This window comes from Aythya ferina (genome assembly GCF_964211825.1).
Source record: "Aythya ferina genome assembly, chromosome: 4".
In the NCBI taxonomy this organism is placed as follows: domain Eukaryota; kingdom Metazoa; phylum Chordata; class Aves; order Anseriformes; family Anatidae; genus Aythya; species Aythya ferina.
This window is the reverse complement of record NC_140300.1, coordinates 44,075,360-44,102,733: the sequence shown is the minus strand read 5'-3', so window position 1 is coordinate 44,102,733 and position 27,374 is coordinate 44,075,360. Positions and strand designations below refer to the sequence as shown.

Sequence of the window (27,374 nt, the reverse complement as noted above, 5' to 3'; positions counted from 1 at the left end):
ATATGGTGTGTTGTAATAAAAGTCGTGGAAGTGCAGAAAAAGATAAGTTCAGCTCTTTCAAACTTAAATCACTGTGTGTTATCTTGAATGCTGTGCTTTGAAGATAAAGTTCCTGGTGATAAAATAGCATGAGGATATTCCCATTAATATTGTCATCTGCCACTGATTCTACTGTTGTTTTGGTGTAATAGTTATGTAGTTTTTGTTAAAAATATAAATACATATTTTTTGTTTTAGGAATGTTTCTAATTACTCTTACCAGTTTGACATCCTTCTATACTAGTTGGATGCAGTATCATTTACGTTACCTTTGGATTGCTTTTCAGAAATCCTGCCTCTGAGTTCTAGCGCTCAAACACTGATCCCAAAGTCAACAGAATGACAAAGCTTACTACAAAGAATGCAATTTTACTGATATCTAAAGCTGTATGTCCTTACAGATAAGTCAGTTGTCTCTTGTAAGTTTGCTCTCAAAGTCTGAAGCTGCTCCATCCCATGTTTGTGGGCAAAAGTTGTGATTGCTAGCAATTTCTTTCCCTCCTCACAGTGCTCACAAGAAAGCAAAGAGGTATGACACTTTCTCCTGGAGAAAGGGAAGACATTAGTCTATAAAACATTAGATTGTTGCCAGCTATGTGAACACATCCAGAAACTTGTTCTTGTAAATTAGTACAGTCTTATGTGATCTGTATGGTTGATACACTGACACTGTTTTAAATTGTGGATAAAACATGAAAACTTCTCTAATATGCCTTTGTATCACTTGCATTTAAACAACTCTATGCAGAGACACTATTCCTTTCCTGCAGAAAGTTTTCTAGACAGGTAATACTTGGAAAGTAAGAAATAAGTTTGATTATAATAATAATTATTATTATTTTTTAATTATGGCTTTTTGTTAATTGTCAGATTTCCATTTTTAATTATTTTCAACATTTAATCCAAGCCTTCTGGACACTTCTTGGCCCTGCATTTTGAGCCTTGACATAACTACTTAGTATTGCTAGAAAATTCTTTGAGAAGCCACATGTAAAGGAATTTGATAAACTAGTTATGACAGTAGTTAGCTTTATTTATTCCCTTTGTCTGTGATTTTTGCATCTGAGCATTATGGATTTGAGAAATCAGCATAAGACCATCACTATTCATCTAAAAACAAGAGCTGGATCTTCCCTGTTACATTTTAAAGAGATTCTAGTGTTAATTTCCTGAACCATTTGCAAAGCTTGGTTGTTTTATTTCGTATTTGTTTCCAAATGGCACATTCATAAAATGCAAAAACATACAACATAATGACTCTGGAAATTCTCTTGGCATACTCAAACTAAATTACTTTAAACAACTCTACCATTTTCTAAAAGAACTGAATAATTACTAAACTGAATTGTAACAACATGCACAGGTTTGCTGGATAGAAGAGTAGATAAAGCATATGTTTACATGACTGACACAATAAAAGGTTTCCCTATACAGTTTTGCAAATAGTGATTATAATTTCATGCTAATAAGATGCAGGAAAATGTGCTGAAGGAATTGTGCTTTGCTGCTTTTGTCACAGTTTCATCAAACTGATTTTGTCAGCACTGGAGCATAACCCTTGCCACATCAGTTTGAGTGCTCATTAGGCAGCCGATTTGTCTGAATCCTCATTAAATTGATTAACTCATTTACTTATGGATGATGACATGTTATGTGGTACAGGAATGGTGGTTAGAGACTGGAATTGAGACTCCCATTGACTTGCTTAGTATTCAGTTGTTCATTTATTTCTGCAATAAATTGCTGTGCTCAAGTGCTGTAGCATCAGTGATTTACTTTTTGCAGAAGTGTGGCATCAGCTGAAAGATTCAACTTACATTGTGTAAACTTGCACCTCTTGGTAAGCTACTGACAGCAATTTAGAAGTGTCTTAGGTTTATAGCTTGCTCTAATTCCCTATTTATTTCACTTGGATGCTAGACTTTCTCATAAAGAACCTAAAAGGCTTTTTTGAACATCTGTTTTAATGTACATTAAATAGTGAAAGGGAAGCAAGTAGACAACCTCTTCAGTTATACATGCAGAAGAGGGAGACATTACTAACAGAAGACACTTAAAGAAAGCAGTTTCCTCAAAGGTAGCTTTCAGAAGTATGACATGAAAAAAAATCAGATGAATTAGATCAATTTCTATGCATGCACATAGTCTAGAAATTTGCATTTATAAAATGTGTGATGTTGTTATGCTTCTAGTATTTTACCATGCTACTTGGAATAGCTGAGTCTGTGCAAGTCATGCTGAAATACAGGTTTTTGATAACAACTACAATTGTGGTCTCCACGTGTGAAAACATAAAAGGAAGTTAAAACATCTGGGTTTTAACAAATAATCGATATTATAATTTAATCCGGCGATTCTGCAGCAAGTAGATGGCAAGTGTAATAAATAGTTTGGATTTTTGAGTCAGTATTACTTGTAGTTTGGAATAAGTCAAAATGTAGTCAACTACTTCAAACTTCATGAAAACAAAGAAATCTGAATTCTTGAGTGGTCAAGTTATTACAGTAAGAATTGAATTTGCTTACTTCTGGGCTGAAAGTGTCACATACATAGACAAAGTAGTTTAAACAAAGACGGCAAAGTCTGTTGCTTTGAAGAAGCAGAATGCTTTTTATTTTACTAGGGTGTAACACAAGCCGTAGTCATAGACAGGGACAGCACCGGACAGCTACGGTTTACAAACACAGACCAGAGATCTTCCTCTCTAAATGTAGGACCAGAGGTAGCAGATATTTAAATACTGGTCGAAGTACAAGAAAACAAGAAACAAGACATTTTCAAAGACAAAATAAATTTTCAACATGAAACCAGCGGTTGTATGTCAGCAAGCTGTTGAAGCTTTTAGAGGTGTGGTATTAAGGGAGGACTTCAGGACAGTTTCTAGATAAGATACATATTTACAAGTCTTACGAGGAGCAGCTGAGGGAGCTGGGTTTATTCAGCCTGGAGAAGAGGAGGCTCAGTGGCAACCTTATCACTCTCTGTAAGTACATTAAAGGAGGCTGTAGCGAGGTGGGGGTTGGTCTATTCTCCCACGTGCCTGGTGACAGGACGAGGGGGAATGGGCTAAAGTTGCACCAGGGGTGTTTTAGGTTGGATGTTAGGAAGAACTTCTTTACTGAGAGGGTTGTGAGGCATTGGAATGGGCTGCCCAGGGAAGTGGTGGAGTCACCATCCCTGGAGGTCTTTAAAAGATGTTTAGATGTAGAGCTTAGGGATATGGTTTAGTGTTAGTGTTAGGTCAGAGGTTGGACTCGATGATCTTGAGGTCTCTTCCAACCTAGACAATTCTGTAGTTCTGTGTCAGAGCTTGGCTGCTTGAAACACCCAGAGAAATGGAAGAACCCAGAGAGTTGCAGGACTGAAAACCAAACTAGTCATACACACAGGCTGGTCTGACTGCAGTAAAGATTTTACTAAACCGAAGTTTTAGAAGCATTCCTCTCAGTGACAGTTGTGGCTTAAGGTAAGATAGCCTCAGGTGCCATCACATCATCCTCCCTCTCCCCATTGTTTGTGGGAAAGCATTTGAGCAGTTGTGCAGTGAACAGAACAGGGGAAGTGAGTAACCCAAAATAACCTTTGCATTTTTTCTACTCCCTGCCTCAGGTTATTTTCTATCTGAATCACTTCTCCACTCCAGCTGACCTCAAATATAGTGCTGTTAGAACAGTAGGGTTGGGGTAGCAGTAGGAAGTGACTTCTCATGGACAGAGAATTGGAAAAAGGTAGACCATAAAGGGGAATGTAAAAACAATTTTACATCTTTTTTTTTTTTTTTAAACTTACTTAAAGCTGTGTATATACACTTAGCTTTGCTTTAATGTATATATACATGTATATACATATACTGTGATGCTAACAATCGCAAGTTTTGATGCTAATGAAAAATGACTGTTTCTGTAATTCTGTCTTCTTTGAGTAAAGGTAGAACTTTGGTGTTCTCAGGCTTCTTAGAAGATTCTACAGTGTTCTGTAGAATTAAGATAAGACAATGAACGGGAAAATATCTTTTTATTATAATAGTTGCACAGTATGTGTGGTTATATCTGTTTGTACTGACCCACAGTTTCAGTGAGGATCTAGTCAAATCAGTTCCCTGACATAATTACAGAAGTGCAGGTGAAAATTTTTCTAGGGTGATACAAAAAGGGATGAGGACATCTTGCTTCCCTTCTGTAAAAGGGATTACTGTCACTGAATTAAATTGAGCTAGAATTTCACCCACCCTTCTAATTTTCTTTCTTTTTTTTTTTTTTCTTTTTTTTTTTTTTTTGAAGGAAGAACTCCAAGCATGTCTAATTTCAGATTTTTTTTTAGTAGATTTTTTTAGTTTTTTGAGAATTGTCATTTAGTTTACTAACATATGTCCACATTGAGAATGATGAGGAGAGCTCACAAAAACAATTTCTGGGACCCTTATTTCAATCAGTGTTTCTGTGGAATCATTTTAGGATCATAGAAATTTTGAAAAAAAATATGTGTAATACACAGTTAATATTCAAACAGGCAATTGATCAGAGTAAAATTACTGTGCTCTAAATTTTTCTACATCCACCTATTTCCCCCCTTCACTTGCTCTGACAGTTACAGACCGCTTCTCTAATGGGGCTTGCATTTGAAGATAAGCCTACATGTAAACAAATTAACTTTTCTTAAATGGAGAGCCATTTCATCTGCAATAATGTACCAATTCATAAACTATCACAAGCATATTTTTTTAAAAAAAGAAAGATAAATGACCCATTGTATAACACTTACTATTAGGCAGACTAGATGTCCCTGTGTTCTGGAAGATAAGGCTCTTGTATTATTACACCCTAATAAAATGAGTTAATGTTTTAGTATCAGAGATAAAAGGACAGTTGGATATATTTAATAACCAAACTGAGAAACACTTAATTTTAGTTGTCTGTAGCAATATAACACAAATTCCCCTGTAAAACAAATTGCACTTTTGGAATATACTTTAATGTACATTCGACAAAGGAGAAAATGAGGTGATTGAAGTTCAATTTGTAGCATGTTATTAACCATTTCCGCTTGACTAGATGAGTAAAAGGATAATGGATGAGGGTTTTATTATTGCCTTTCTGCTAAAATGAAGTGGTGTAAAAGATAAGGTGATGAGATTAATGAACATAAGGAAAAGGCGTAATCAATCAAACTCCAACAGGGAGATGAGATGACAGTACTTAAGATTTGTAAGGATACATGTTTTAAAAAGTGGATTTTATCAACACCGACATTTTGTTTAGCTGGAATGCTAAGAAGCAGATACTCACCATTTTTAGTTATTTTTGCAGGTTCTTTATGCTACTGTATATTTGAAGTTTCAACAATTGATGTAACAAATTAAAGTTGATAGACTTATTTTTTTAATTAAATGCCACATTTTTTAAAGCTATAATTATTAAATGAGGACATACAAATACAACTTTTGTCAACTAGGAACAATGATTTATTGGTCAGTTTATCGGTTCTTCACTAGCGGTCCAGATGTGTCTGGATGAATTACTTTTATTCTTTGTGTTATTGCTTCAAGTTTTGTGGCCTAGTCTTTTCAGAAGATAATTTTCACATACTCATGGAAAAGAAATGAATATTCCTCGTCCTGTAATAAATAGTCAGCCATCAAACTCCACAAACTTTAAGCTTCCAACTTCTTGAGTAGAAAGCTGTGTATCTTGTGGAGATAAATATGCAGACATTTCTGGCTGTAAATGCATTCCTACTTGTATGGTGTGATACTTTTTATATTTCAGAGCTCAAATGCAGTAGCCTTGCTTCTGACATGTATTTTAAAATAACTAACCTACTTGGATATCTATATTGCTAGCATGTTATGGAAGCAAGTGTCCTCATCTTAGGAAATGATTTCAAGTATTTTCAAATTTCACTGATTCCAGATCCCAAATTGTTTAAATCACTTGTAAGTACTCCAGATGTAGTTAGTTATGGAGCAAACCTTCAGTAACTTACAGATAGGTCTTCTGTCTTAAACTACTCTTTTTAACAAAAGAACATTGAGTTACAAACTAAATCACTTAAGAACTGAAAATGCCTTTGAAAAATTATGTTTTCTCATGTCTTCAGTCTCCTGCTTTTTTATAAAAAACATGTACCTCTTTCAAAATGTGGAGCTGACTGGGAACAGAACTGCTGCCCAGTTAGATTTTTCCCCTCTTAAAGGCTTAAGAAGGGTTCCCACATCATTCCTTCAAGTACAGTTAATTTGCTTGATAAGAGTTGCCTTAAGTTACGTTTGCAAATGAAATATTCATAGACAAGATAAATTATTGTATTTTCTCAAGGAACTGTTATTTCTTGGCAGCACTTTGCACGCAGTGGATAGGATATTACTAAGAGGTTAATTGTGTCTAAAAAGCAGTTTACAGGACTTTTTTCCCTTTTGACTTAAGCATTTATGAAACAGACTGTCACATATTGGCTGAAACCCGGTGCTTTGTAAATACTCCCACGTTAGATCTGCCTTTTTCTGCCTTTTAGGAAAACGTCCAGTTGTACATAACAGTATAGTGGATTTGTAAGATAAATGCATACCGCAGCCGAGATTACAGTTCTTCACAAGAGCTGATATTTTCACACAGACTTACAGCCCCTTCTTCTCCTGTCATCTGCAGAATTTTTTGATAGGTCATTTTTTATTAGGCCCTCAGTGGTAGCAAGTTTTAGATTTAATACCCTAGGGGGAATGGCAAGGCAAATCATGTTGTTGGATCAATTGTTCAACTATCCCCAGACTGCTGTCTGTGTACGTTACACTTGTATCACATTTCCAAGCCTTTCTTATCAATCATTTGGACTAGAAATGCAGTTTAATTTTCTATTGCATTTTAAAACTGAAATTAGGGTTATGTTCTTGTTTTGTTAACCTAGAATCCTAGATGTGGTCATAGACCACATCTATGTTCTATTAGGTATGTCTGTGGCTTAATTAACCTTGGAAGAAGGTCTGTACTCATAGGAATGCTTTAAAGCTGAATTTAAACTACTTTATTTTGCCATCTCCTGAGATGAAAACCAGCAGTTATTGTTTAAAACCTTCTGTTCTCATTGCTCTTTGTTCTTTACAAACATTATTCATTTTAATTGGTCAAATTATTTCTACGGGTGATCTTAAAGAAGAGATTCTCTATTGCAGTCATAGGCCATAGCAAAACCTTTGTCACTGACTGATTATACCCAGTTCTTTACTCGAGGAATTAATTTACTTTTACTGGAATATAAGATAAATGTAGGAATACAGGTACAGAATATGAGGCGTACTCATGTGGGTCTTGATTAAAAAAAGTGCACGTGGGGGACATGTCCTCTGATAACTAAGAGTGATTTCCCTATGTTGTTGTCATGTCTCTGTTCTGCTTTGGTGTATAGTAAAGGAATTAGCAGGGAGAGGAGCAGTGCTTGAGCAGTGGAGGGTTTATTAGAAGCGCTGCTGTATCTTCTGTCCCAACTCCTGAGAGCAGGAGGGAGATTTTCAATACCATAAAGTACTGTGCAATGCTGGGATGTGGGGCAGCTACCAGACATCCAAAGTAAGGCAAATGTATGTAATTACACAGCAGCCCCTGCAGCTGCTCCAGTATACTCAGAGGGGATTTGGTTCCTGCAGCAGTCTAGAGTCTGTGCAGCACAAAGGTGGCATTAAGCCATTTTTACATTCCCATCCCTTTGCAAGCTGCACCTTCTGTGCCATATCTCTCGTAAAACATAGCACAGAATCTTTTAATGTAAACTGCTGGATTGGCAGCTCTGGAGTCTGACTTTTCTCTTTGCCTTCAAGAGGCACATCTGTTCTTCTACGAATGGGCTTGGTTCCCATTAATGAGCTGATCAGATGCAGTCTTTTATGATGACTGGTACTCAAGCTTCCTGCCAGATGTGTGGGGGTGTTTTTTTGTTTTTGTTTTGTTCTGATGAAGGGGATATGAAGGTCAGCTTACAGGTCATCAATAAAAAAAAAATAAAATCCTTCTTTTTGGCATTGAAACTTATTTGTTCATTGCCCCTTTGTGTTTTTCTCCTCACCCATCGTCTGCAAGATCAGATCAAAATGGCAGACACTGGACATCTGCCAGTATTGCAGGTGCATTTGTTCCCTCCTTAGTTGCAGTTGCTGCTTCTGCTTGCACGTGTTCTGGCCAGATAGAGCTCACCTCGATACATGCACGAGTAGCCCATGGGAGAAGTCAAGTCCTAAAAGTGGTGAAATAGACAGGTGCAGGGCACAGCAGTGGGAAATCTTACATGACTACTCTGATTTGCTGTTCAAAACTGAAATTTGAAGAGACAATTACAACAAACATGAACCTTATTTTTTTTAAAGACTCCTCAGTGGCTAAATTTGTTTAAGAGACAGCAAAACCAGCAAGCTTTTATGTTGTTTTCCATGGTCTGTTTTTGAGAAACATGCTCCTGTATTTTACCTTTCATCATATCTACTTATACTGCTGTGGATATGAACCGCTGTGAGTCATTAGTCTGGCAATTGTCCTAGTTTTCAGACTCTGTACTCCTTAGAGATCAACCAATATAATCTGATAAAGATTATCTACAAGGCTTTTCTGCATTAGGAGTTTTTTAAAAGAAGAGGGGGGACCAACAAGAACTTCAAACTTGAAAAAGCAAACAAACAAAGAGAAACATCATCAAGGTAAATACCTTCTTGTTATAAAAAGATAATAATTCTGGTTGATTTCTTTTATGACTTTCTGAGATACTTCAATTTTTAAACAGGAGAAAGCTTTTAGGGCTTTCTCAAAATCCCTAAAATAGTTTTGAAAGGCTATTTATTGTAATAGTTGTACAACTACTACATGTACTACTACTACTGCATGTAATGGATTGGAGCCACTAAGTAGAAGTAAGGTGCACAAAGCACAACAGCACAATCTTAGAATCATAGAATCATTAAGGTTGGAAAAGACCGCCAAGATCATTTGAACCAACCATCCCCCTACCACCAATGTCACCCACCAAACTGTGTCCCTAAGTACCACATCCAACCTTCCCCTAAGCACCCCCAGGGACGGTGACGCCACCACCTCCCTTGGCAACCCGTTCAAATGCCTGACAGCTCTTTCTGAGAGGAAATGTCTCCTAATTTCCAACCTATACCCTGCCTAGCACAACTTGAGGCCATTCCCTCTAGTTACCTGTGAGAAGAGACCAAACCCCAGCTCCCCACACCTTCCTTTCAGGTAGTTGTAGAAAGCAATAAGGTCCCCCCTCAGCCTCCTCTTCTCCAGATTAAATCTGTTCAAAATTTGATAGGGACAGTCTTCTGCTAACTGCTGTAATTTTACTTGTGATAACCTTGTTAAATATCAAAAAGAAGATATTCTGATATGCATGCAGAAAATCATAGTTCTCAGAAATATGAAAAAGAGGACCTGTTCAAAGAGAATCAGGTCTGACATTATAGGTGAGAATAAGAAGGCAGTCAGTTCTGATCATCTGAAAACCAGGCTGACTAAAAACCTAACATTAATCATTAATGGTTAGGCCACATCCTCACCCCTTGCTCTCTGTAATTTTGCTTCATTTGTCTTACACAAGGAACAAAAAGAATTGATACCCTTCATTGTGTAAAATCTTGTGAGAAAAAAAAAAAAAAAAAAAAAAAGACCTTGAGACCCTTTAAAGGTATGCTATACTGGAGAGTTCAGAAACAGAATTGTTAAAAATAGTCCTTGCTGGTATTTTTCCGAAGTATTTTTTTATTAACTCAGTTATTTCAGAGAGACACACACAGCTTGGTATCTTCCTCATAAACTTATCTTATTTCAATTTTTGGAAATATATATTTCCATTTTCCAATTTTTTCCATTATGAAGCCTTCTGAATGATCATATTTAGGTACCTTGGCAAAATTTGGTTTCCAGTCATACCTATCACCTCAGAAATGTATATCTATTTTTTGCTTAATAGTAATACAAAATCCTAGGGAGTATATCAAAAACCTCTGAGGTTAAAGTTTAAGAGTTTTTGTTTTATAACCTCATTTCCAGTAAACACTTCCAAAATGATCACTTTCAGATTATCACAAGCTGAATATGTATTTCCTTTTTGATTAGCTCACAAGGAGACCTGAAGTCAAATTAAACAATCAGTTGTCACTAACACATAGTTTGGAGCATCTTAAAGTCCCTGTACTTTGTTGTTTAGTTTTTTATAGGATGAACTGGAAAGGGAGTTAAGTAACAAGGTAGCAAGGTTTGTGCTGACAGAAAGTTGTGTAGTTAGCACCAAAATAAGTGAGTTGTGAGGAATTTTGAGGCACATCTAGACACCAGCTCCTTGGTTGTATAGGTAAACTGATGGCAAATGGAATTTCTCCATCCAATTTTCCAAAATTCTGTCTTGTGGGATATCTAGCCTGGAATGCACCACTGCACCATTCATTATTATAAAGGCTTGATATTAATAATACTTCATTTTAGCATTATTGATCCAAATTCTTAATGTGATCAGCTTGTTTGACAGCTTCTACGCACTGACAAATCATTTCACTGAATTTCTATCAGTGATGCTTAAGCTATCTTGAGCATTTGCAGGTAACTTCATTTTTTTTGTCTAATATATACAAATTGATATCAACAACAGTAGCTTTTTTTTTTTTTTTAGTATTTATGCTGTATATACAGTATTTACAGAGTTTAAATGATGACATTCATTGATACATAAAATGATGTCATATAATTTAATGCATTTCACAAAGCAGTTATGGAATCTGTCAGTCTGTGTGGACATCAGGACTAGCCAGAATTGTTCTTATTAATTAGAGTAGGCTAAAAGTGCTCTCTGAATTTTTAAATTTATGATGTAATGAAGGAAAAAATGAGAAAATATTCTATTTATCCACTGTGCTAACCATGGTTAAAGACATGACACTGCCATTGCTTGATAATTACTTGGTTAAATGTTTTCTGCCACTGATAATGAACCATTGCTGGTCCTGCTGCCTAGGATCCAGCAGGGATAATCAAAACGGACAAAGAAATTGTGAAGTATTGGATGCAGTGGAAAGGAGTAAGATAGTTGGTACTAACTTTGCTAACAGTGCTTACTGATTTATTAGAACATATGGGGTGTTGAGAACCTCATAGTCAATTCAAAACAACAAAACCTGTTATGAATACCTGTCATGAATTTTCAAAAGTAGATCTTGATACAGGGAGAAGGTTATCTGCAGTTAGTGGAAGACTTGTTTCAGAAAATCTGCATTGCATAATTTTTTTCACTTGAAATATAGCTTTAGTGTCAGGATAAAGAGAGAAAATATAGTTGTGCATCGTCTATTTTAATCATCTGGTAAGTATTTTTCATTTCATCACACATGTACTGATCTGTGGCCTGTGACAGACGTTATTCAAGTCCACACAAATGGTGTTTTTATTTGTGTATTACTTACATAGTTTTATTTCTAGATCTATTCTATAATTGGAAATAATTTCTAAGTTGTAACTAAAGACTATGCTATTTACAGGTCTAGAGGCCTTAAAGTACATCAGGCTAGTATAAACAGTATACTGTGAAATAGGAATTTTAGTTTGTGGTAAATCTGTCTGTCCCCAGCAGCTCCAGATAAAATAATTTTAGCCTTCTAAAGCACATCAATTTGCTAGTCTGTGGTTCATGTATCAAAGAACATTCTGTGAAAATATCAATATCATTGGTTAATATAAATGAAATTAATTTTTAAAGCTGGGCTAAAGGTTGACATCTGAAAAATTGCATTACTTTGCAGAAGAGAAATTTCTGTCTTCTAGTGAAATTTCAGGTCATAAGGGCAAGTAATTTTCACAATCTTCAATGGGAACCAGTGAAATATGAACTTCATTGTCACCTAGCCCCAAAGCGATAAGATAAAATGAGCTGATACATCATTTGCTGTGGTTTTATCATCTCCTCCAGTAATTGGAAGAGAAAACATAAGAGTCCTTTACCACCCCCCTCCCCAATCCCTTCACCACCCACACCCAGGCATAAGCCATTTTGCTTGATCGATACAAAGGTCACAGAGTATTTATTTATTTATTTAAATTTTGTATGCTGGGTAAAACCATCTAGTGGAACATTAAAGTAATGAATATGTTTAATTGAGTTTGTCACCCATGAAAATGCTGAACAGGATTGTATAGCAGACTGTGCTCACAGGAGGAGCACAGGAGAAGAAAAGGAGACTACTATTATTTGAGCATAGATTTAAGTGGCTGCATGTATAAATATCTACTTTTTAAAATAGAACATCTTATTCATTATTCTCTTGAGAAATCTAAAATAAACTATAAGTTTTGTGATTTATTTAAGAGCATTAGGATATTTAACATTACTATTAATCTTGGATGTATTTTAAAGAAAGATCAGCATAAGTCCCTTTCACTATGAATTCTACAGCTAGCAACTAAATAGTATCCGAACAGTAGAATCTGAAGAAGTGGAACACATTTACAAGGCTGAGATTGTGGTGGCAATCCAGGTTCTTGATGAACTCTGAGTCAGATTTCATATCCTCTACATGCTGTAATTTTGCCTACCTGAACAAAGATGACCCCAAAAGACTAAGAATGCTACTAGAAGAATTTATTTGTATAGATCCTTTCTCAGCTGCAATCAAATTTAAATGCAAATTAAATGCATTTTGTTTTTGCTGTGTCTTGATTAATGTACTCTGTAACTTTTTTAGATCTCAAGAAAAACTGTTGTGAAATATACAAATATTCATCAGCTTTTTAAATAAGCTATTTAGTTTTTATTTTACTCATGACAGTTAAATTGGCTGGCACATTAAAGTAATATAATTATTCAATTACAGTTTCAGTTCTATAACCCATTTGCACACTTAATTACTTATAGGATATTCACATTTTTGAGATCAATAGTACTTTTCTCTAAAAATAAAATATGATAGCTGACTGGTTTGCTTAAAATGTAAAGCAAACTGTTCATCTGCTCCTCAGTAAAATACTATTTTTCTAATTCATGAGGAAGCTGTACAGATGGTATTTTTTAAGTATTGCATGTAATCTTCTGTAAGAGAAATTGTTGATAATCAAGGTTGGAGAGGATTTTGGAGAAAAGGTAGGGTTGGGCATTTGTGTCCAAAATAGCTGACTGGCTTCCACGTGGGTATTTTCATGTTGATACACAGCTATGAATTGTGAGGAGATGACTTGTTTACACGTGACCATAATTAACAACCAGCTCTGTGCTACCTGCATTTTCTTGCAACTCTGATTCACAGTCTTCTCAAGGTGGAAATTGAAGGTGGCTCTTCTTTACCTACTGGCTTCTTGGTGGGCTTCTTCCAGTCAGGTAGTGGCAGTCAGGGCCTGCAGCAGGACTATGAGAAATGGTTACAGGTTTGGGCCTTCATTTTTTATTTGAAGTAAAGAAGGGACTTCATGCAGAGGTGAAAGGAGTTTTGTATTTTAAATTGTGTTGTCATGCTGTTTGTTCATCTGTTTTCCTTGCAATACCTAAAGGGGGCCTACAAGAAAGCAGGAGAGGGACTGTTGGTCAGGGACTGTAGTGACAGGACAAAGAGCAGTGGTTTTAAACTAAAAGAGGGTAGATTTTTATTAGATGTTTGGAAGAAATTCTTCACTCTGAGGGTGGTGAGGCACTGGAACTAGTTGCCCAGAGAAACTGTGGATGCCCCATCCCCGGAGGTGTTCAAGGCCTGGTCTGGTGAGAGGTGTCGCTGCCAATGATGGGTTGGAACTGGGTGATCTTTAAGCTCCTTTCCAACGCAAACCATTCTGTGGTTCTGTGAAAGGCTGATCACAGAGTAGTTCATGTAGTAAGATTTGTAGAATCATGTACGATCAGCTCATATATCTACTTTAATTATTTTTCACGGAAATGGTAAACCATATAAATTGTCTGTTCTCCTGTAGGGTCCAATGTATTTTCAAATAAGTGAAATGTGCATAGATTAAACTTAAATCTGATGTGTGGGGTTCTGAAGTTCTATAGGTTCATGTGGGGAAGGTGGTCCTATTTGTGCATGTTAAATTAGATTGTACACCCCCATTAGTCTGTGTTTCACAAGTTAGTCCAAAACTATTACCAATGGTAACATAACACAGAAATAAATGGGAGTCATTTTTAAAGCAAACTTGTAGTACAAGAGGATGAATAAAATGGTTGCTCTTAAATTCCTAAACATATTTCTGTGTTGTGTGACTTAAGGATGAAAACAGGAAAATGCAAAAAAGCATTTTGCAAGTTGTAATTCTGAAACTGAAAATATCAGAAGTGGTAGCACTGATTAAAAAGAAGTCCCTTTATCAAAATAAAAATTCTGAATTTAACTTAAAACGCTAGCCAGTTTCTGCAACTAGTAGGTTCTGTTAATAGAATCAGATGTCTGGCAAGGAATAAAAGGTTGAATTTGATTTTTGTGAGGAATCCTTGCTAATACACATGAAAGAAATGTGCTTGGATCTTTCATCTAGTCTACTGGGCGCGCTAAGCGCAGAGCAATGGTAATGATGCAGTTTCCATAGCGACCGGTTCATTGGAGGGCTAGACCTCTGTCTAGGGTGCTGTCAGTGTGTGAGGAGGTTCAGAGAACAGAGTGTCCCAAAGAAGGGCTGCTTCCACCTAATCCAGTTTTAATTGAACTCCAGAGACTTTGAAGTGAAGCTGCGGAGCAGGCAGCTACTATTCCAACTCGGAACGAAGGCCTGGCTCCGCTAGGCCTCAGCTGCTTCTCGCTCCTGATAACTGCTGTTAATGAGCGGCCTGAAGAATTGCTCCAGCGGTGACTGCTACTCTTTCTGTAGCCTGATCCAAGTTTCTGCTGTAAATCCTGTTATTTCAGTAACTTTAGCATGGCTCTATGAGTCTCCCAACATAAACTCGCTCTGCAGTTGATGCTTTTCCTTCCCATTTTGAAAAAATGGCGTTGGGCTGTTTGCAGTGTTTCCACCATCTCAACAAATGCCAGTCTCACAGGGTAAAAGTAATATTTACATTGCTGATTTTACTCATAATATCCATGTAATAAGTGTTTAAATTTGAAATGTGCCGATTCGTAGTAACAATCAGTCATGCTTTAATTGCTACTACTGAAATGCAGAGAAATGCAGAAATACATTCCTGATTCTCTCTAAAAATAAGCACTGAAATTATAAGCTCCAATTTTAAGATTGGAAGGATGAATACTAGCAAAACTACTAAGAAATTTTTGTACACAGGGACCACAACTTTGTCTCTCTTGTCACCTCTTTTGATGTTGTGCTCTTTAAAGGATATTTATATGCATGTGACAAAAGCAAAACACAGCAGTTCTGAGTAGCACCACAGAATTATACAAATCTGCCAATTAGTGGGGCTGGCTTGTGGATGTGGTAGGGAAAGTGTCAGCGTGGCCCAACTGATAGTTCCTCTGTTTCAGAAATGATTGTAACCATAGGCAGTCTCTGTTCCTTTCATCACATTTCAGGAGTTTGGTTTCAGAATAATTATGCATTTTTGCCTTCTCTTTCTGTGTGTGTGGAGGGGTGTTGGGAGAGGAGGAGAAGTTGTCTGTCGCACTTGCATTGGGGGGAAGATGAGAGATTAACTATAAAGGAAGAAGGTGTGGGAGATGATTTCCTTTGTAAGTTCTGAGCTTCTGTGCTAGCTGCTTTTGGTTTGCCCCACTTGTTCGTTGTTATAAAGTTCACAGATGTAGTATGGTATTTTACATTGTGTTGTACAGTGCTCTTTATAGAGCTTCTGTTCTCTGTGCTGCAAAAACAGTTTATTTGTGAACATATACTACATGTGAGGCAAAATCCTCCGTTAAAAATCTACAGGCGGGTGATTGTGTTCAAAAACAGTCTCTGTTATATTAAAGGCTTGAATTTTACTTTTCTTTTTTTCATCTCTTATTTCTCTTTTTTATTTATTCACAGTATATTACTTAAGTGAAATTGTTGTATGAGTGATGATGTTAAAGAGGATTATATATGCAACTCTTTTTCTGTGATGGATTTGTGTTAGAAGTATTTGTGTTTGCTAAAATGGACAAATCTCAGATATTTTCCTTTTGCATGTGGTTTGTTAATCTGAGGCAGAGGAGTGTCCAATCTTGCTGTCTCTTAACACTTACATAATTAAGCTTTGAAATGAAAAGGAAAAAGTGAAGAAACAAAGAAACAAAGTGGCTGAGGACTAAAAATGGGATTAGTTTGAATTGTGAAGGCAGACTAAGCATCTGTGTCTGTCAGATGGGATGACAGGAATTGTAACAAGTTACTTTGACAACCGCTTACTCCATAGAGAGATTATGCTGAGTTCATTTGCAGGTTTGTGTTTAACCTTAGCTGACAAAATGATACTTAACCTCTTATACAGCCAACCTTTATACTTCTAGAATTAATGAATGTTGCCGTAACGATAAACGTAAGGAACATTTTTTTTCTTTGAAGACATTTTTTCTTTTTTATTTGTTACAGTCCTGTTATTACAATGCTAAAGCAAGTGTGGATGCATCTGATGGCACTAGTAATACATTTTCAGAATGTGCTTTTATATTTTGCTGATGTTCTAAACCTTTTGCAATGTTTCTGAAACTGCCTTGGTTATGGAAAACACAGTTAATATGGAAAATACAGAAAAAATAGAGCAAATTTTTAGAAGGCCTTGGCGTGAATTGAGTTTAGGACTTCAAGAAGTCCACAATAGCATGATTATCATAGCATGATTTTAAATTTGAGAACACTAATTTTGCTTCAGGTTTTGCATATAATTGGTAGAATCCATGTTTGTGCATCAGACAGTTTCTCTTTCACAAGATGTTACCTATACTCACAACATATTCAAAACATTTTTTTCTCTCTCTCTTTCTCATTTCTAGATTCTGGCATATACAGAAGGACTCCATGGAAAATGGCTCTTTTCAGAGATTCGAGCTATCTTTTCTCGACGTTACCTTCTGCAAAATACAGCACTGGAGATATTCATGGCAAATAGAGGTACTGTGAGTTTAGGGCCATGTCAAGTACTGTTTTGGGGACATATGCTTTCTGTTGGGCTGTTTAGTCACTCTGTTTTTTGTTATGGATTTGTGTAAGTAGTGGAAGGGTTTGGATTAAGTGCCTCAATATTTAAATTAGTATATTTTTGTATCGTATTTTTTTTTCCACTTTTTTGTTTGTTTGTTTGTTTGTTTCTTGAGGAATTAGGTTCAAACACAGTAACTGGGCATTAGCAATGCCTCACTTTCCTTTATACCCACATGTTTATTTGGCATTTAAACATTCTTGCTTAAGGCATACCTACCTCTGATCTGTTATGCTTCAAGGATTTTTTTTTGTCTCTTGGGAGGGTTAGCAGTTACTAGTTATACATGCTGAGAACAGAATGAAAGAACTGCACTACTAGATTGGACCAGTGACTGGTGTAGCTTTGTACTGTATTTCTAGTAATAGTATTCCAATATTATAATATATTTCAAATATAGGTATGCAATAATCTGCAGCTGTTAGATATCTCTAAAATTTCTATATAAATGGAGAAGTGCAGCTTTCAGTTAGATCTTAGTGCAAGTCTACGAAATAAATGTGGACTTAACCCTGCGTGATTATGAACATTTTTTTCACTCTTCACTTTCTTCACTTTCTTTTTCAAACATACATGTATATATGTAGTCTGACAAGTCACTCAAAATATAGCGAGTTTAGACTTCAGAGAATTTTATTCTGCTATTTTCTCCTCTTAAATTTTATTCTAAACCAGGTTATATGATGTCTTTGCAGTTTAAACTAAGATTCTTCAGTCACTTCTAGTGGTTTTGTACTGATTATGAAATTTTGAAAACCAGATTTTGAAATATGTATACAAAGACATCAAATAACGTAGGTCTTAAGAGGACACTTTTCCAATATAGAGAAGTTTTTTGGTAGTAATATTAAACAGTGTTGTCCTTAAGTCAGTATGCGTTTCACCAGACAACATCTTTTATACAGTTAACATATCAGTCAAATAGTTTTTCTCTGAGTTTAAAATTAACTCTAACCTTAAACATAGCTGGCAAGGAATCAGACATAGATCTTGCAGAGAGCATCATTATGCATATCTAGAAGTGCATATCATCCACTGGAATATTAATCATGTACTCAAACAGTTTCATATTTTGGAGCCCCTATAAACTAGCCTCTGTGAAGTCATAAATGTCCACTGGTGGTATCACAACTGGATTGTGTTATTCCAGTTTTTAGGTTTTTAGGTTCCTATTTCATGAGTGTCATTTTGTGTTTCAGACAAAACATGAAGATAATATATATTAAATATAATAAATGTTAAATATATTGATATTGAAAATGCAAAATAAACTGATAAATGTGATGCAGTTTATACATAAAATATCATTTTTTATTTAGTTCTAGTTAGTCAGTGTGTACATAAAGATTTACCTTCTGTTCAGAAAGCAAAACAACTGTAGGCTTCATAAGCTTTGGGAAAGTGTCAACTGCTGAAATTCCTCTCAGCGGAAAACAGAAGTAGTTCCAGAAATTGTATAAAAATGTATGTATAGTAGTCTCAAGGAAACATGTCTATTTTTTTTTTTATCTGTTCAGCACCTAAGCTTAGGTTTAAGTTTTATTGGGCCAGAAAGCAAAAAATAAATGCTGCAAAATAACATTGTATTTCATTTCTTGTGTTCACAGTTGGTGTCATGTTCAACTTCCCTGACCAAGCAACAGTAAAGAAAGTGGTTAATTGTCTTCCTCGAGTCGGTATTGGTGCTACCTTTGGATTACCCCAGACCAGGTATTTTACAGTTTGAATAAATTATACCTGTGATTTTTTTTTTGTGAGTTCTTTTTTTTTTTTTTCATCAAACCAACCTATATGGTTTAAAGCATTTATACCTCCTGGTTTACAAAACATGCACACCCTCAAGCCTGTCAATTCTACATGCTTTTTGGATTGTGTTTATATAATGAAGACTTTTGGATTTGAGGTTATTACTGTGATTTCTGTCTGTTACAGGGAAGGTAGCTTCTTTTTGCAAGTGAGACTCAATCACTTACCATACTTAAGTAAAATACGGTTCTTTATGGTTACCAACCCACTGAAATTTAAGACTGATATGACTGATAGTAGGACTGATTAGCTTTTATGGTAGTTTTCAATTATATTAGCTTGACTGTAACATCCTTGAATCCTCTGTAGTATTTAAACCCAGATGAAAATGATTGTTCCTCATCAAGGGGATATTGTAGTAATGTGTAGGACAATATAAGCTAAACAGCATGTGAAGGATTAGTATGGTATGTTTGTCTTCCAGCTCTGGAGGACAGAGCTAAATCTTACTTAGGGTAAGTGGGAAACTAGTAATGCTATGGCAGGATGTGAGTTTGGATCCTAAAACTGAAGATTATGATTCAGTTTGCTATGATTTTAGCAGAAGATATGGGCTCAATTGCAAGATATGTTCTGGATGGGAGTCAGCAACACACCTTAATGTTCACTGAGGCTGATGGAAGTAGTTTTTGAGGTGTCCCCCATGTCTATTGGATTGCTTAACTCTTGGATTTTAGTGAGTGATAAAAATATTTTGAAGTAGATTAATTTCTAAAGTTTTAGAAGAAACAACATCTAAGGAATAGATTTATTCTTCTTTCTAAAAAATTGTGTTTTTGTAAAGTATTCTGTACATATGGATTGCTAAACCACATCAAAACATTTTAACCATGTCCAGAAAAAAATTCTTTTGAATTGCTGATTGCTATTATTGTTGCTCTGTAAGATCTTAAGGATTTCTATTTACAGAAGTGAGTTATATGTGAAAATTTTAAAATATAAATGAAAGTATATACAAATCTTTTCAAAATTTCACATCTATCTATATTGATAAATAGGTTTAGTTTAATGACATTTATAGAAATTAAAAAATATATATATTTTCTATAACCGTTTTCTTATATATATAATATTATATCGTATATATATGTATCTTATATATATATATATATATATATATATATAAAATATATATATTTTTTCTACCAATACCAGTAAAGATTTATAAATGGAAATTATATCTAGATTTTTTTCCCCCTATATTATATGGTTCTGGTATTTACAGATGTTTTTATGATAAACAAGACAATCTTGGGAATTTTATAATAAGCTCTTCTCTGCTTGATTTAGCACTTCAAGGAGTGGCTTTGTATTCATTCACAAACATTGTGAAATCTGGCATCAGATTCTAAAAGTTTAATTGAGTTATTTATGATTTACTCTCCAACACTGCCCAGAATATCAGTCTCAAGAGGATGGAATTCATAATGAAAGTTTTATCATCTTATCATTTTTTTCCTTTGTACTGGTGGAATTTAAAAATCCATTCTGAAAGGTGACTTTATTCTTAGGTGACATTTTAAGTTGTGTAATATTCTTATTTAATGGTCAGGCATGTCTCTAAATCACTAGTAACATGTTTCTGTAATACATTAGGCCTTTGTGGAGAAGCTAAATTTGCACAGCTGTAAAGGTTTCTGTTTGAAAGTTTTCAAATCTTGGCATATCCAGTTGTCAGATGTTTTAAGTTTTTTGCTCTGATTAGATAATAAAAGTTTAAAAATGAACTTCAGGTATTGAAAATAGCAGTTTAATCTCCAGAGAAATCTAGCACAGAACTAGTAAAAAGAATATGTACAACTGCCACTACATTCAGGTAGGTAAAAAGGAGGATCCACCAGGTTTTTCCATTATTTTTTTTTCAATATTTATTTTTGTTTTCCAGGCGCATATCTTTGGCTAGTCCACGACAGATTTTCAAAGCTTCGAATATGACCCAGCGATGGCAACACCGAGAAATTTCCAACTTTGAATACCTGATGTTTCTAAACACTATAGCAGGTAACACAAATTACTATAAAGACTCAGGAAAGGAAGCATTTAGTTAATTGTGGCACAATCTCAGAAGTCATAGGGCACTGCTACGTTTTGCCCTTTGAACAAGTAACTTTTCCTATGTAAAAATTTGTTGTGAATAATAACTTCACAAAATTCTCCTAAATGTACTTTGTTCATAATTATACATGGCATGGTATGCAATTAAAAAGCTGTACTGAACTGCACTTAAAAATATAGCTCAAGTCAGAATATCTTGACTGTTGTGGAAGGACAGAATCTACACAAACCGTATTTAGTAGTTTCAGCAATAGTAACTTCTTTTTCCCTTAGGATTCTAAGTTTTGATACTTGTAAGTACTATCCTCTCTAAATACTGCTGATGTAACAAGGTCTCTGTAGGTCTGGAACCCTCTGGGAAGTGCCAGCTGGGGAGCAGGATATTTCTGGAGCCAATAAATACTGCTGTTACAGGACAGATGGGTGGTCTCTGAAGTGTGGTGTTTGGATCACCGCTATTGCTGTGCCAGTACACCATTCATCCATTTCCAAATCCTAATGCATTCCCCAGTGCAGTTATCCTAGTGTCTTGTTCTATAAATGCATAGCTATAGTTCATGTGTCCTTTCTTGGCCCATTAGTTTTTAACCAAATTGACTTCAGTTTAGTAAATGGAGGTTGTAAGGTCTCATTACCACTCTTTCATTTCCCAACATATTTTGTCTGCAGAGCAACTGCGGCCTGTGCAAAATTTCTCAATTTTCAGCTCTTTTCTATGCTATAGACAGTGTTGAAAGGTCTACTACTTCCCTTTCAGACTTGTCTGTTTCTAAAAAAGACTGGTAGAGCAAATGCCTGTGCTCACACTAATTACATTTTATATAAATGGTCAGATTTGCTAGTTTCTGCAATCAGTCATTAAGTCGGGGATGCCAGGGTGCTGGCAGATTTTATAGAAGTAGGGCTGGATTTACATGCCTCCTTACTGCCCAAGTGGAATGAGGCAAGATTCTGACACTGTTTTCTGTGTCTCTAGTGAATTAACCTTTTCAGCTTTAATGTATTGAAATAATAAAGTGAGTTCTAGCTACTTGCTTTTGGAAGTTTAAAGGAATGAAAAGATAGCATTATGGAAAAAGGGAAAGCCTAGTTTCCCATGATGGGGAGGTAAAAGATTGTTGTGATGGCTGTTAATTTGAAACAAATAAAGATGTAAGTGTCATGTATCCATAATCCTGAATAATGTGTGATGTGTCCAACTGATAAGGAAAAGAAAGGATCTAGCTATATCTAGCTATACCATTTATAATTTCTGGAAACCATGATGGACAAATACTGAATGGTGAAAGAAAGCTAGGAAAATACAAACTTAGGGTGAGTTTTAGATTTTTTTAATTATTTTTTTCTGGCAATCTGATAGTTTGGGTCATAAAATCTCTCTAGGGAAGAAGTAAAAGCCTGTTCTTTGAGACTTTTAAGACCAGACTAGACAAAATCTGAGGACATGTTGATAGGAGGTGATGTGAATGAATGAGCTTCTGCAACAGTATAATAAAGACAGAATCCAAACAAAAATTATGCATTTTAAAATTATAAACCAGATTGCTTGTAACATGTATGTGTATGTATTGTGTATAGGAGACTATTCTAACTGGAAATTTTGCTTTTACTGGAGGAAGGATATTGTTTCTATCTTACAGATGCATGAAGGTGCATATGTGAACCCAGATCCAGAATATGTATATTCTGGATATACATATATATTACAGATTTTCTCTTTCATTGTATTTTGGCATATCCACAGATGATCAAGGAGAATTCACCTTAAAATGAATTCTCTGGATGAAATGTGTGTCTCTTGTATAATTTCTGAAATAGTGAGCTTCTTCACATACTAAATTAATGCCGTATGCAAAATTGTTGCTTTAATTTTAATATAAATAAAAGTCATTGGACTATTGTATTTTTTTCAAGTGTTTCATTTCAGAGATAGAAGACAAGGTGAAAAAGACAAAGAAGGGAGAAATGTATAGAAGATTAATTCATTTAACTCTTACTGCCAGCAAACCAGTTTATAATTAAAGTGAAATGAGCTGAAATGTTTAAATACTAGCAATTTGCAAACTTTTTTATTGTCCTTTTCAGTGAAACAATAAAGAATCTGAAATAAATTACAGTTCTTTTGAGGAACTCACGAAACTATATGGTTGCATCTTTAGAGGCTTGTATTTTAGTTAAGTGTTAACTCCTTTTAACTCAAGTTTCTGTTGTTGTTTGTCAGGTCGCACTTACAATGATTTAAATCAGTACCCTGTCTTCCCTTGGGTTATCACCAACTATGAATCGGATGAGTTGGACCTTACACTTCCTAGCAACTTCAGAGATTTGTCAAAGGTATTTGTCATCCGATACTCTTTTTGTTCTCTCCAATAATTATCACAGTAGTTTTCAGTCTCGTTCATGTCTTCTGCTGTGTGTGATGCATTAATAATGCACAACTGTTAACTGTGTTTCATTTCTAAATACATATACTGATAATAGGGATAAGGTTGTTTTTGTGGAGAAATGGACTATCAATGTATTCTTATTACTTCTCATTGTTTTAATTTAAGAATTGTTAATGGAAGTACTCTTAGTTGGAACATATACATTTAATTTCAAATTTTAATGAAGTTAGGGATGACAAGTCAGCTAAAGATTAAAAATTTGCCAAATATTTTCCTGGTTTTCTGATGAGAATTGTGTTTTTAGTAGTAAACCTATAATACCATATTTTAAGAACTTTTAAATCATTACCCATATTCCCAAAATAGAAACTATTTTTTCATTTCCTCTGTGAAACAGCTTCAGGTATGCTTAAGTAATGCAGCTGTCCTTTGTCAAATAAACAAAGGATGGTTAGTTTCTTACAGCTTTGATGAACTACTTTCTCATGGAGTAGTCTTGCTTTTCTAAGGCTCTTTCCCAAATGAACATACATGGATGAGATATTATATAGCTTGTTTAAAGCTTTGTAGAATGTGATTATTTTCTTTCAATCTTTTCCAAGCAGGTAATATTTCATTTTACAAAGTGTAAGCATCTCATTTTCTCTACAAAGACTAGAATTATTGAATCATAGCATGGCTTGGGTTGGAATGGACCTTAAAGATCATCTAGTTCCAAACCCCCTGCCATAGGCAGAGATGCCACAAACTAGGTGCTGGACTAGTTAAATGGACCTAAAAACTGGATCTTTTTCTAAAAGCTGGTTGGCATTTGTAGCAAGGGGAAATAATTAATTAGTGGAAAAACTAAAGAAAATATTTTAATTAGAACTTTTTTTTTTTTAATTTCTTCTATACAAAAAAGTATCATGATAGAAAAAAATCCAAAAAGAAGGCAGTTTAAAAAAGTTCCTACTTTCAATTCATTATTGATTAAACTAAGCATAGGTCTGTTTGAATATCTCCAGAAAAATGATTTTTTGACTACACATTTAGTACTTTAACTTTTAAAAAGCACTGTGCAGTCATCAAATAGATATGTATATATGTGTATATGCATATGTATATATATTTACAGACTATTCCATGCATTTCTTGTGTATATATATGATACATATATTATAGCTATATAAAGTAAATATATAAATATATAAAATATATATATATATAAATTTCATACATATATATTATATACAAATAAAAACAAATGTATAATATTATAAGTGCAAAGCAGAGCGATGCTGAGGTACTTTAATTGTAATATTTTCTAATAATACTACTCAAGTTGAATAAGTCATGAACTTGAACATCAGCTCTGTGTAGCTTGAATTAGTACATCAATTAAATGTATTAATCATTCTTACTTTCCTTGATTATGGTAAGATTTTTGCAACCTCAATTTCCATTAATTTTTGTTAAATAGTAATGAAAATATAATGGTATTACTAAAATAATTAAAGACAAAAAAGATTGCCCACCTGTTATACTTCTGAGGAATCTCCTTTTACATTTATTTTAATTTGTAAACTCATTAACTCAGTCAGAGCTGTAGTCCTAGTTTTTCTGCCTCCACCCTGAAACAGAAGTAAGTGCAATGTAGAACAATTTTCCTCACTTTAGGTTAGGCACCACTCTTGCCTCTGGTAAAAAATTAGATAGGAAAACCACTCTTTTTTGATGTGATTTTTTATTAAAGTTATTTTATGATACTCTGTTATGTGTTGTTGGTGAGAGCGCATCTGTATGTAACTGCTGTTCTGGATGAATGCATGTCATTCCATTATACATAATGAAAGTCTTTATGCCATACCTATCTCAGATACAGTAGTTCAGGTTTTGGTTACCATTTAGGCATTTCTAGGAGTATCAACTCTATGTAGTTTAAATGTTAAACTGTCAGGTAATGACTTCATGGCAAATATGTGAAAAACTTGCAGTACCTTGTTAACGTTCAATTATGAGTATGTTTGAATATAATGTGTGTTGTGATATTTGCATTCTTGTACCTTGTCTTTGGGGTAAAACTTCAAAACAACTGCTAGTTATGTATTGTAAGATGCCTATGCATCCTACAGAAACAGTCCTTTTGGACTGTTAAAGGTTTTAAAAATATTTAAAGATATTTCACTTAACATTTTACATGGTTTTAACAGTCCTATTGTGGGACTTGAAGAAAAAATGTCAGGTCAATATTTTTACTTTTTTGGGGTTCCTAAGAAAATTAAAAGTGAAGGTTTTTTTTAGAAGTTGCAAGTTGAAGTTACATATGTAGAATGACAAATATGAATAACAGTTTTGTTAATATATTATCTAGAAGTCCACAGTTAGTACAGATTTAAAGAACTGCAGTGTATAGGTTAAACCAACACTTTATTTAAACAGCTTCTTATGGCATTGTTTTAAACATCAGTCACACAATGATAAACCAAAGCAACTGAAATGGATTGTGGTTAATATTACTGTCAGTCTGACAAATGTTCCTGACAAATGCCAGGAGTGCACTGCCAGTCTGTTACCCGGCTTTGAGTCGGGTTTTTATTTCTTAAGAGGTGACAATGGTTTGGAATGAGTATTACATATTATATTTATAGCTACATATATTTTATTTATACAACAGACACAGTTTCCCACCAGAACATGTCCCATTTTCCGTATTATGTTATTCAAAAACACATTTTTTTCCTTTTCTTTGTTCAGCGGAAGCAATAAATTGTGATGTGTTTCTGGACTTGGTTAAGGGAAAAAAATGAGGTAAACATGGAAAACACTGAATTATCAAAGCATGATTTTACTCAGATAAGTTTGTTACAGGATCTTGCTCTATGCTGTTGATAATTTATCTTTCGTAAGACACATAGTTTTTGCAAGATCACAAAATGACACTACTAGAAGAAAATTATAACCTTTTTAAATCTTCTTTTGTCTTCATCATAGCTACATGTGTACATAATATTTTTATTCTCATTTTTGTCATTTTCTTGCAATGTTCGCTAAATCATCATCAATTTTATAGTGGCTGTTATGTAAGCAATGACTTCTGTTCCAGCCAAGTGTACAAAAGCATCAAATAACTCTCACCTTTATTGAAGTGAGGGTTTTAATTGGTATGTGAGAGCCACTGATATCAAAGACAGAAGAGAAGTAATATATACTTATACTATATAATATATATATATTATATATATAATGTTTACTATAACAAAGAAGGCTAGTTTTGTTATTCTAATGTAAACTTCACTGTTAATTGCTCTTCAGCATGTCAACTTGAATTCTGTTGTAGGGTGTGCATCTCAGGTGCACAAATTCACCGTTCATATAACTCATGCTAATATTTTCCTATGTGAGGAGGTAGAGTGGGAAGGGCATGAAATTTGCTTACTATCTCTTGTTACCTTTGGCAAGGAGATAGAAAGTAGCAGGTGTTTTGATCTGCAACCGTTGTAATTTTGCAATATTTTTTTTTAATGCTCTTGCCTAGAGAGGCATTAAAACTACTAGAAACGTTCTGTGAATAAATGCTTTTCATGAAGGAAAAGTAAAATGACATTTTATTCATCTCATGCTCCAACACAGGAGTCAATATAGGTAATTACCAGATAAAACTCACCAGTGTCCGTCTGAGGATAAAGTGTGTTCCAAAATTGGGCATTGTAAGAGGGTGAGAAGAACAATGTAAGAACTAACAATAATGGGTGCAGTGGCAATGACTTATTTTGATCGGCAATTGCATCTGGAATTTGGATAGTGAAACCTGTGACACTTGACACTGCTGGGCTCAGCTTCTGCCCTGGTTGCCTTGTCTCTGTTATTTCAGGCAGTAAATTTGTCACCTGTGACAAAAGATAGCACTTAATTAAAAAGCATTCCAAACCCAGACAGGATAAATTCTGAAAGAAGGAATAAATATCATTACTCTCAGGCAGTTCATGTGAATCCCTGCTTAAAAAAAAGGGCAGTACAGGAAAT

The 27,374-nt window shown here is 34.8% G+C and overlaps 1 protein-coding gene across 3 annotated transcripts in view; it reads left to right on the top strand.

Annotated features, from left to right (window-relative positions):
• LRBA (LPS responsive beige-like anchor protein) overlaps nucleotides 1-27,374 on the top strand; it is a 390,502-nt gene that overhangs the window by 239,814 nt on the left and 123,314 nt on the right. For all 3 annotated transcript variants that reach the window (XM_084516786.1, XM_084516785.1, XM_084516787.1), the window contains exons 41-44: nucleotides 16,916-17,033; nucleotides 18,729-18,831; nucleotides 20,813-20,928; nucleotides 23,204-23,316. In XM_084516786.1, coding sequence (XP_084372912.1) covers nucleotides 16,916-17,033; nucleotides 18,729-18,831; nucleotides 20,813-20,928; nucleotides 23,204-23,316 — 450 coding nt within the window. The remainder of the gene's footprint in view (nucleotides 1-16,915; nucleotides 17,034-18,728; nucleotides 18,832-20,812; nucleotides 20,929-23,203; nucleotides 23,317-27,374) is intronic.